At 37.7% G+C, this 13,002-nt stretch overlaps 1 protein-coding gene across 1 annotated transcript in view; it reads left to right on the top strand.

Annotated features, from left to right (window-relative positions):
- Positions 1 to 3,273: 3,273 nt before the first annotated feature.
- LOC135832702 (protein obstructor-E-like) overlaps positions 3,274 to 13,002 on the top strand; it is a 42,167-nt gene continuing 32,438 nt past the window's right edge. The window contains exon 1 of the mRNA XM_065346132.1: positions 3,274 to 3,456. Within this exon, the coding sequence (XP_065202204.1) occupies positions 3,396 to 3,456 (61 nt within the window). The 5' untranslated portion in view covers positions 3,274 to 3,395. The remainder of the gene's footprint in view (positions 3,457 to 13,002) is intronic.

The following is a 13,002-nucleotide window of genomic DNA, read 5'->3' as shown; positions in this document are numbered from 1 at the left end:
TTTCAATCGCAGTCGTTCTTATTTCTTTCTCGTTTTCTTGATGCCTGTTTTTTCGTTTTTTTTTTTTTTTTTGGCAGCGAGTGTACTTGAAAAAATGAAGAAATTCACTTCGTTTCGAACGTAGCTTTCGATTTTATCCTTATAAAAAGAAATTTTCGGTTTTTCAAATAGAGTTACACGTTTCTATTTTGTTTGATTTGATAGGTAAGTAGATGTATTTTTGAGAAAAAATTTCAATTTAAATCGTATAAAAAACTGTAATACGGGTTTCTCGTGTTTGACCTTTCTAATATTTTTAAAAGGTAAGCATAATAAAAGTGCAGGTACTTTGAAAATATCAATCGACCATTTTTAATTTTCAATTGAGAAAGTTTCGAAAAAAAGTTAGTAGGTACTCGACTCTTTAATATTTGACAAGAGGACAGTTATGCTTTAAAAATAGGTCGGGAGATTCCAGAACGGCTTGAAACCACCTCCAACCGACTCGGCAAGTTGAAATTAAGGTATAACGTAAATTTTAGTTCTCCAGCTTCATTGGGTAAAATTTAGTGAAAATTTCAACTTTTAAAAATCTGCTGGTAGCTTTAGAAATTTTCAAAACCGTTCGAAATTGTTTACAATCGTTTTTTAGGGTCAAAAATTAAGTACATACAAAATTTCAGCTCTCTAGGTCAATTTAGCAAGATTTTCATTTTTTCACATTTTTAGTCCAAAGATTTTCAAAAATTCTCCAAAAACCGAAAAGTGCACTTTAGTACTTGAAATTTTAGCTGTTAATGTACTTTTGCATGCTCTTTCGATTTAGCTCAGTCCCGTTCAAAAATTTCTTTGACAGCTGAAATGCCCTCCTCATTAATGAAACAAATACCTAAATGTTGAAAATCACCAGACGCGGCATACAAAAAGGTTACCCCGACCAAAAAAACCAAAAAAATGGATTTTTTTAATTTGCTATTTTTATGTAAAATTGACCGTAGAATACGATAAAACCATCGCCAGTTCGCTATCTTGACGTTTAACCTGTAAAAATGGCTCTAAAGTGAGGTAGCTCCAAGAAAAATCTTCAAAAAAATTTTTTTTCCGTTTTTTTTTCAATATACGTTGAAATATTGCTAATGAAAATACTTTTTGAAAAATGGAAAAAACGTTTCAAAAACTTTAAAACGCGTTTTTCTCAAAAACTACGTTTTTACTCGGGGTAGTTAGACCACCTTTTCGTATGCCGCGTCACAGATAGTTATTAAAAATTGGAAAATAGTAGATCAATAAGGATGGAACAAGGAAAGGAGTTGTAACGATGTGTGTACTTCCAAAAATCAATTTTATGTCTAAAAACATCTATATGTATAGGTACTATAGGTAAGGTATTTAATTCGATCTCAGTTCACTGATTATCAAGGTGAATATTTTTTGCGTAAAGTCCGGGTGGGTGTCCAAAATTTGCGTGACGTAAAGCTCATTTGCGTCACATTGAACTTTGAAAACTTAATTATGTCAATTTCCTGATGTTACGTCAGACTTTTATACTCGTAAACTTTAAACAAAAATTAATTAATTCCTGACATTCCAAGTTACGTTGACGTAGGTACGTTGTACCTATAGGATGATCAATTTCTGATATTTTTAGTTGTGATTTTACAAAATTTTGTCTGACTTTTGGAAACTTGGAAAAGATTGTGATGAATTCTTGACATTATGTCAGACTTGAAAAACTTGGAAAAAGATCATCAATTCCTGATAATTTCAGAAAGGTACGTTCAAGTAGACTCTGGTCGACTTTTAAGAATGATTTGGAAAAAAATCAATCAATTTTGAGAAAAACGATCCAGAGTTTGAATACTTAGTATACTAGGTCCAATTTTAAGGTTTTGCCGCGTGTGGTTAAAAATTTGCATATTGCTCAATTTTGAGGAGGTATTTTCATACATCTATATGTAGATTGTAGATATTGTAGGTACATTGAAATTTAAAAACCATGTAGCTCAGGGGTGACATCATTGTTAAGAAAATTGAGGGAAGCTCGAGAGGTCAAATACTTTTAAAAATTTTATAATTAACCTTTATTCAAGCAAAAAACATATCCATGATTCAAAACTTTCCTAACAGACAGGACGTCGCATCCATTTTTTTCAAACTTCAGGAACAATTTGACGATATTCTAAATGCATTTTGAAGAAGTTTTCGTATTTTGAAATGAACTGCATAATACGTACTGTATATTTTTTTTTCGGTGAGAGATTTCTCTCATCTCAATAAAGAAACACCAAGATAACATGGCGGCGATGACTATACTCAACATAGTCTGAAAGAAATTACTTAAATGGTAAATAAAAATTACTGCAAGAGCGATGGAGTGAAAATTTACATCTCTACACATATCTAATGTATTCAAAAACAGATACCAACGTCTTTCTCCATGCTTACAAATTTGGTAATTCAAGCATTGCTTTTCCAATTCATTCTTCCAATTCAATACGCAATTTTTTTCAACTGTCGCCGGTATAAACACTTGGCCAATTCTCATTATGCATCGATAGGCAAAAGAGACCTCATTCAACTGCAAAATGTTTTGTTGACATTATATTACAAGCCGATTTATGGGGACATTCAATAAACACAAGATTGTGGCGGAAGGGAGGGATCGATCATCCGTCAAAAAAAGTATGCAGTCGGTTTCCAAAATACTAATCAGACGACTGAAATTAGTTTTCTTCAAACTAGAAATTTAAAAAACAAAATAAATGACATTCTTGAATTGAAAATTGGCAATGCATTCTATAAATTTTGAGGGCACTTGGGAAATATTTTGACCATCTTACACAACGAAATTCGTGTTGTTTACAGCCTAAAAAAATTAAAAATTTCAAAAAATTCCGTTGAATCCCTATTTCTCCCCATAAAAATTGAAATACCTCGACTACGTAATCCATAGATCACGTAAACGTACTATAATTCCTGTTACGTATTCGCTTTCACCTTTGGATACACACCAAAACCTCCTCCGGCCCCTTCCATCGAGGCATCGAAATCAAAAAAAAGAAAAACAAATCCACAACACCTCACCCTTTTCAAAAGTACACTGTTAAGTATGTATAATGAAACAATCACCTATTAAAGACAAATTGAAATCTCCACTATAGTCGTAATTTTTCAAATCAAATGCATCTATGGGTAATTTTACGATGCATGGAAATGAACAACGAAAGAAGAAGGTAGCGAAAGTGTTTCAGATCTTATGGTATAATCGTCGACAAGAATGCAAATGGTTAGTGGCAAAATATCAACACTTGGAGATGGAACTGTATTCATGGTAATCCGCAAGGCTCTTGATATTTAAAATAGTATAAGAACTGGAGTCAAGGTCGCAATTTCATTATTCCAGTTCTACCATCAACATGAACACATCGTCGAGGTATCTGCAGTATTTTGCGGCGGTTTTCATTTACGTACAATTAGGTAAGTGATTTTACGTATGTACTTAGTCGGTTTTTATTTAATATCGTATCGATTTACTCGAATATATAGGTATAGGTACTGGTACAGGTAGGCAAAGTACCTTTAACTCGCGTACCTATCCTTTTTTCTTTTTTAATCTACTAACACAAGGCGATAAATTAAAACCAGATGACATACGAGAGAATTCCCGGCTACGAGTTCATGACCTTTGGGATTTTTGCGTTTGATTCGTGTATTATTTATACGCGTAATTCAGCAACGAAAATATTGCATCCCACTAGACACAAAATACATAAGGTAATAGTACTTTTTTCGCTAATGAGAAATATTTCGATTCGAGTGCACCGAAGAGACATTTTCAATTTTTGTTTAGTTTTTGTTTGGGTTAAATGTACTCGTATACAGACATATGCGGAGGAGGCCAATTTCAAGTGAAAAAAAAAGTAACGTTGAACATTTCCTCCTTTTACTCGCGTATATACAACGAAGGTAGGTGTTTAGGCGTGGTCATCTTTTATTTTCATAGAACTAACACATATTTGGCCTCCATTATAACAACCATTAACATTTCGTCTGCGAAATAAAACTACATCATTATAATTATAATTCATTTCCCCTTTGGTATTACGAGTACACGCAGTATATAGATTAAAAAATTTATTAGGTATCAACTTTTACTCGTCGTCGTATACCTTTAAGAGTATGATTTTTACCTATGTACTTAGGTAGGTATATTCCATAAACTCGAATCATCTGCTAAGTGATAGTCGCTGTTGATGTCGTAGATAAGTCGCAAGTACAGCTCAAAAAATATACTTATATATAGGAATGAAATCGCTCCAAGGCTTTCTTATAAAATTATACTCGAAAATTGTACAAATGTTAAAATTACATCGGTGAATACAATAGGTTAATTAATGTTTCTCATTCTAATGTATTTGTACGAATAAAGGATGAGAGAATATTTGAAATTAGTTCGGAACAATTTTATCAACTTGTCACGAATGTTCATTTAAGGATACTCGTAGAACGGTGCGGCTGGAAAATTAATGAAATACAGTCTAATTAATAGATATTGTCTGTGTCATTAACAATAGTTTCGATTATTAATATCGCATGCCTGCAGGTATATTTGACGTTAATTAGACAGGTACTGTACGCATGAACCGTATTAATGGTACATAAAGTCTAACATAGGTATTAGGTATACCTATACGAACCACCCATCTTAATAAATAATTCTCTGGTTTCTTTCCTCGACTATAATATTCAACTGCTTTTAGTCTCACTCGCATCAAAACTTTGATTTCTGCACCTACCCTTTCAAGTATACGGAGTATAAATTCAATGTGGGCGAAATGCCGATACTAAGAGAAAAATGTTCCAATTTCGAGTCGTGTTGCGGTTATCAATGTCCACAAGTTTAGTATAGTAGGTTGAATTTACGATTATGCTTTGAACAGGGCCACTTCGAGTAGGTAGGTGGAATAGGATGGTTTTTTTGGTACCTTTATTCAAACGAGACGCGCAGTTTTATTTGCATTTGACATTTATTTGGTAATTTAATTATTCAATCGAGCATATGGCTTTTACGAAATGAGACCGATCTCCATTCGAGTGAATTATTAGTGTAGGTATTTCATCGGATACATGGCTGAATAAATAATATTTATATCATTACTTTCTACGTATTTGTCTTCAAAGTTATACCTACTCGTTTACCTACTTACTTTTCTAAACGTAACCTAACAGAATAATACTGGGATATAAGGTCTCCATTGATTGGGCTCAGTAATTTGAATATTATTTTATTGGCTGTTAGACTGAGACTTATGCCTATGTCCGGAAACTCGTAATATTAGAGTATTTAACCCTTCTATTTCGGGTAACACTGATTGGTACAGTCGCGAAAGAGGTTTAGCAGCATCTTTTGCGACTGGACCAATTCGCAGTTCATCAACGGTTGTCCGCGAATCGCCAAGTTAATGTGCCTTTTAGTCTTTGTGCCCTCCGGGTCCAAGTTAAAAGTTATTTCGTAGAATTAATTAGTGTATTTAAGTGATCCCTCCAAATTTGTACAATATTTTCCCTATTTCGCACGAGTTCGTGGAATTATTGATTATTGACGTGTATTTCTGTGTGATTAAACTCAAATATATCGAATTCAACACGTAATCGTGTATCTTTTGTTAATTTAATATATTCGTCGCGTGTAAGTATCCATTCGGTAAAGTGTAGGTGTGCTGGGGTAAGTACCTATCTTATGCCAATCTGCTTTATTCGTCATACCTTTCATACGTGCAATTATATTATTTTATCATTGGCGCCTGACGAGAATTTTTTCTTGCATGCAAAAAGTTCAAGTGCTTTCCATCACGGAATTTGCGCCTGTTAAAGTGTTTAATTTTTAAACTTATATCCGCGAAGCGCTTTTTATAATACGTTGCATTTGTTATCTACGTGTATTTCAGGGCGAATCCCGGAAATTCGCGTAAATTTTGTGTATTTTAAGGCGCGAATCGTCGAGTTTGAAAAAGCGCGGGAAACCGCTCGTCTGAACTCGATTCACCTCGTCACGCTTGATTGCCAACCCTTCGCGGTTGCTACGAGGTAGACTTGCCCTTGAACAAGTCGTAAAAACGCGCATTCGCGAACCGAGTGGAGTTTGCCGGCACATTCCATTCAAACCCTTTATTTTTTCTTACAGTAGCTCGTTTAGAGCAATTAAAAAAGTCGTAAAATCGTTTGTCAAGTAAATTCTTTGGAATTTAACGACATGTCGACCCTAAAAGATCGTTTGAGAAATCAGCCGCGGCGTAGCCTAAATGAAAAGGATTTGCAACGACCACCGCCTAGTAGCTCGAAGCCGCAAACCAAAAACAAGAAAAAGATAACTGCCGCACCCTCGATAATAAACTTAAGTACGCTTCACGAATTGGACGATCCGTTCACCGACGATGGAAGCGATCTACCTGTGAGTGAGGAAGAGTTAATGGACCCTCCCACAATGCCACCCGGCGAGGTAGAAGTCGACCACATTACCGAAAGATTGAAATATACCTGGCGGTATATCGATGGCCATTTTAGGAAAACCCTAAAAAATCAAGAAATGATGAAGGATAAAATCAACGACATCGACGCATCAGCGCAACAAGCCAATAACATGGCAGCTAATGCATTACAAATTGCAGGAAAAGCTCAGCGTAGAGCCGAATCGAACAATGATGAAATCCAAACAATCAAGGCACGGCAAGACGAACAGGCCACCCGAAACGAAAATCGGTTTCGATCACTAAGAAGAAAAACGGATGATCATGAAAGAGACATCGATACACTAGAAACTGATGTACGTGGTATTCGTGGCCAACTAGCTGAGCACGTGCAAGTACTCGCGGAAGAAACGCAAACCACTGAACACCTCGCGCAAAAGGTCAATACACTCGAACAAAGAGTCAACAACGCACCGAATGCACCAGGAGGTAGTCGTCAGCCGAATAAGATCGATGTTATGTTGCTCAAAGCATCGAATATCATATTCTCGGAACAAAACCGTTTATTTCCTCACGATTTCATACAACGTTTTGAGCATTTCACTGATGCAACTAATGCGCCCGATGCGCATAAAGCGCACGTATTTACAACGGTAGTAACTACGTATGACCGCGAAGCGTGGATGACTACTCTCTGCCCAAATGATTCGTATGAAAATACGAAGAAGAGTTTCCTCCAATTTTATTGGAACGAACGGGCTCAAGATAGACTTGAAATGGCGTGTAATAATTACGACTGTGCGACAAGTCTACAAGATTTAATCGGTCAACTAATTCGGTTTACAATTGCATTGAGCCACACTGATCGTCGTGGCACGCAATACATCATTCGCGCAATTTCGGTAAAACTACCACCCGCCTATCAAATGATGGTACAAGATCAAAACCAAACGTTGGAGCAATTCATTGCAAAACTACGTGAATTGGCTGGCATTAAAGTCGATTTCGCGAAACATCGACGTGTACGTATCGTACCGATGCAAGCAAAACCCAAACCATTTCCAGAATGGCAAATGCAACGACACATATTCATGCAAGGACCAGTACCACGCTGGATGCAACCGAACTTGGTTCATACAAGACCATTATTACCAATGCTAATGCCACCCCCTGGACAACAACCACCAACGTTTCCAACCCCCCAAGCTATAGGACAATCCGTCCAAGGAAACAATGGAAATCAGCAACAGGGACAGAGACCTAGATTCCCGCAAAACGCACGATTGCAGCCAAATTTTCGATTTCAGAACCACCCTAATCGGAATAATTACGCGGCTAACAATAACAACAACAATAATAATACGCAAAACGTATCTACCCCTCCAGCAGTCATAGCATTGCCACCCCCACCGCCGGCAATCATGCCTGCACAATTTGTAACGATGGGCCCTGACGGGTCGACTCAGTTCGTTCAAAATTTTCAGGTACCAACATCGGGTCAATACTACGAAGATAATAATCTAAACATTGATGCAACCAGCCCATATTACGACGAATACTGTCAATACCTATATAACTATTACCAACAATTAGCGACGAATCAAAATAGCCAACCGGCTACGATAAGTGAATTACCTGAATCAACACAAGAACAAAATGATGCGTTACAAGTTCAATACGCTACGTTACAATTTCCCCAACCTACCGCAACACACGTGGATTCGCATGTAAACAATCCCCCCGCTACCGCGTCCACCACCCAACCATCAACGAGTCAAACAAACACTCCGAACGCGGCGAATAATTCTACGAATACCCCGCCACCCGCCGCTACGCCCGCGGGAAACCAACGAAGCTAGGGACTGCGGGGGAGTCACCTAGTAATGTCTCACCCCCCAGTGCGATATTCGACGAATATACCTGGCTTGGAGACAGTTTAGTTCATTACCTTAAACGAGGATCGATTTCACACAAAGTGATAATGGACGAACATCTGCGCGATCAATTAAGTTTAGAAGAACTATACAAACGTATAGAACCTATTCGAATATACCCAGGAACAAAAGTGGTATTATCAATGGGTCAGATGGAGCTAAATTTTTCTAAAAAACCATACGCGGTCGTCGCACGCCAAATCGATAACATCATTAATCTCTTACTCGACACGAAAAAAGTCGAACACATCTTTTTACTAATGCCTTTAGTAAAACCACGTAAACGTACCGACAAGCCTGTTAGCTTAAATCGGTACATTGCATACCGCGATATGTTCATTAGACTTCTCGATGATAAACGCATCACTTTTTGGCGCCAGCCGGCGTATGAATTTCTAAAGCAAGAAGTGGTTACATCCGACACAGGTGTAGTTTTTACCAGACCTGCGGTCGACGATAAAAATAACATAATACCTCGACTCGACAAATTCTACTATGCGAAAGAATTTGATAGGTACTATCCTGAAATGTCGACTTATTCATATTTATTAGAAATGATGACCGCGGCACTCAATAAGTATGAAAAAGTTACTCTCGATAATCAAAATGCTAACAAACCGTTATATCGAGAAGAAAGTAAAGGACCATTGAAGAAGTTATTCGCTACGAATCTAAAACTGCATGAAAACCCAATGGACGAGAAAATGCCTATCAGCAACTTAATGATGCGTAAATTGGTCCAGATTTTATCGCAAAAAATCGAATGTGATCAAGTAACAGGTGAATATACGCGTCGCATGGTTTCCCCTGATGGTAGTTCACTGTTTGTGAAAATAATCTACGATCCACCGGCGAAATCTGGTAAATTATCAAAACCTGTGAATATGGAAAATATTCAAATCAAAAAACGTGTACATATAAAAGGTACTAACGGTGACGTAACGATGTCAGATGACGAGTCCGATGAGGACACAATCAAAACTACAGAAAAAATTGACAAAATCGGGCCTAAAGTTTTAGGTGTCAATTATGTAGATTCGATCGACTATGCGCATACAAAGAAAGATCCACCTACGAATGAAACTCAAATGCAACCGATGACAAAAGATCAATTTATCGATCATTCCACCGTAGACCCAATATGCGTAATACCCGTAATGATAGGGTTACAACCACTTGCTATTCAATTAGATAGCGGTGCTCTACCTAATGTCATCTCGAAACCAGTAGTCGAATACATCACACGTCAGCATCCACAATGGATTAAATACATACAATTACGACGACCAGTGATGCTGAAAATGGCAGATAATTCTATAGTCAAAACAATGACTCATATCGTCGAGATATGTATGCGTATAGGTACACACTTAATCTATGCGCCATTCTTCATACTAGATACACCTGCTAAATCGTGTATATTAGGTAGAATATCGATGCGATATTTAGGTATCGAGCCTAAGCTCGAAAAGGGGCACGATTATGCAAATTGCAAACCTCGCAACGGGGTACCTTTTAAAATACCCTACCTACGTGAAGACGAATATAGGGATGCTTTGTCTGTCTATCATATCGAAGAAGACCCTAATTATCGACACGAAATGATTCATCATTTACATCGACAAACTGGGTACTTTGACCAAGAGTTCGCGAATGAACAAATTTTAGCGCAAGAATTGTACAAAAAGAACATGAAAAATGATCTAAATAATTTGGTAATTAAAGGTCGAATTACAGCCGAAACGGCTGAAAATGCGTTCAAAGAGGTCGAAGAATATTGCGACATATTCAGCAATTCCCCTGGACGCTATATCGGTGAAAAGGTAAATTTTAAGTTCGACGTCGATCCCAAACTGGGACCATGGCGTGGAGAGAAATTCCGCCCATCGCAAAAAATCATGGAGGCCTTACGACGAACGATAGCTAAAATGTTACGCGAAGGGATTATACGACCGTCTAGGTCTAAATACATAAATACCATGGCACCGGTAATAAAGAAAAATGGCGATATACGTTTGTGCCTAGACGCCGACGAACTCAATAAAAAACTTCAACAAGTACTTACCGAACCGAATCCGGTTGAATGGATAATTTTCGAGAATAAGGGTGATGAACTCTTTTGTACTTTGGATTTTACTGCCGGTTTTTGGCAGCTCGTTTTAGACGAGGCATCGCGAGAATTCACCGCTTTTCAGGTATGTGGGCAAGTCTATGAATTTTGCAGATTGCCCTACGGCCTGAAAATATCGAGTGGCGAATTCGTGCATATGATAAATCAGGTACTACCTGATATGAAAGGTGTCACGAAATTCGTCGATGATGTAAAGGTATCGGGCGCAACGTTCCGAGAAACTTTGGATCGATTGAAGAAAGTTTTTGAAGCGATTCGAAAAGCTGGACTTAAGCTGAATCCGAATAAAACTCAATTTTTTCGCGAATACGCCGAGCACCTTGGCTTTGTAATTTCAAAAGACGAAGTCGCGAAGCAAAACGAGAAAATAACGAAGTTTTTGGAATTTGTTCAAAAACACACGAAGAAAGGAAAGTTCGAACTTAAAACGGTTAAGGAAATACTTACTTTAGTTGGCCTAACTGGGCTCTATCGAAATTTCATACCGAATTATATGCAGATTCTACGACCCATCTACGACCTTACCAAAGGTAACTCCGATAAGGTCACTTGGGGAGCCGAACAGGCGAAAGCTTTTGAATTATTGAAAGCAGAATACTGCAAAGAATTCAAATTGAAACCACCACCTCAAGAAGGCGATTTATACCTCGACACGAGTGTATCTGAAGATGCCATGAATGCAGTATTATTCTACAAAGATAAAGATACAAAAGAAAAACAAATCTGTTTATTCGTATCCATTTTATTCGAGCCACATCAAAAGAAATTTACGCTGTTCGATCGCGAAATAATGGCTCTCGTTCAAGTTTTGAAAAAAGTTCAGATGTGGGTTATTGGTCGAAAAATCCACGTGCGAAAGAATTTAATGGCAATTGTCAATAAATATCGCGATATGGCTCAATCCCATCGTAAAGCTGCGAGTTGGATAACTTGGCTCAATTGTTTCGATCTCGAATGGTCGATGGATAAATCAAATAAACGTTTATACGATGTAAAAGCTAAAGAGCTCGAAATTAAAAATTTTTCCACCGAAATTCCACCATATGAAGTATATTTTGTCGAAGAAAATATTTCCTTGCTATATAGCAAGCTCAATGACATTCCTAAATACCAACACGGTGATGATACTTGCGCAGCGCTTTTTAAAATCCTAACTACTCATTATAACGACGATGAGAAAAAGGAAATTGAAATAAAAATGCGCCGTGCGAAGAAATTCGCAATACACGATACACAAGTATTCGAAGAACGAGTTGAACCAATGGAAATGGATGGTGAAGACATCGTAGCGATGAAACCTATCAAAAAGCCTATGCTAATGAAGCGTTTAGAAAATGGCTCTTTCGTGCCATACCTACCTGACTCGCTTTTTTACGATACCGTCGACTATTTGCATCACGCATATGGCCACCTAGGAGCGGCCAAACTAGAAATGGTGTTTCGTAGGATGTATTACCACCCTAACTCTATGCACTATATAAGAGAAATCTGCAACACATGTATCGTGTGTAAGGTTAACAAAAATTACACGAATCATAAAGTGTTGGAATACGGGCAAATTGAAGCCTATGCAATAGGCGACGTCTTATCAGTTGACATTTATGGCCCTATTCCCGCCATCACGGGATACCCAAAATACTTACTCGTAGTAAAAGACATCTTTACTGGGCGTGTATGGTTGCAGACGATGCACCATATTCGACAAATGGACGTTTGTAACGCTATGAAAACGGTGTTGGCTGACATCGAACGTAGCGAAATAAATGTCAAGAAAGTAATTACCGATAATGGTTCGCAATTCATAAGTGAATCTTGGTATAAATTACTCGAACACAACGATATAAAAGTCGCTCATACTAACGCATACAACCCGCAATCCTCTTCGGTAGAGCGAACTATGCGAGTAATTGGCGACAAATTACGTGTGAAATTGAATAAAATTCACAACCCTCATCAACCTCATACGGGATGGCAATATTTTATTCAACAAATTCAGACCGAAATTAATAATACCCCTACCTCCTTCGGCTTTACCCCCAACGAGGCATGGGGCAGGCGAGACGATATTAATACAGGGATGCCTCACCGAAGAAAGAAATTTGATTTTCAATTTAAATTGCTCGAATTACGTGAAAATTTGAGTAAAGTAAAAGCTCCATCCGTTACACTCGCCGACAGCTTTTCCGAAAAGTTAAACCCTAACAAGGATTTAATTATGGACATGGATAATTACGCGCGCGTAACCGCTGATGGTGCTTGCTCCAAGAACGGAGATTTAGACGCTATTGCAGGTATTGGCATCTGCTTTGCGCCAGATTCTATACGAAACGTATCAGATAGGATAATACCTACCGACGAATTCCAATTATCGAATAATTTTGCAGAATTGACAGCAATAATCCAGGCGCTGGAAATTCTCAAATTCAACAACGTCAAGAAAGTGAAAATCTTCTCTGATTCAAATTACGTAGTTAAAGCGTTAAACCATACT

Source organism: Planococcus citri, chromosome 1 (genome assembly GCF_950023065.1).
Source record: "Planococcus citri chromosome 1, ihPlaCitr1.1, whole genome shotgun sequence".
In the NCBI taxonomy this organism is placed as follows: Eukaryota; Metazoa; Arthropoda; class Insecta; order Hemiptera; family Pseudococcidae; genus Planococcus; species Planococcus citri.
This window is presented reverse-complemented; position numbering and strand designations above follow the sequence as displayed.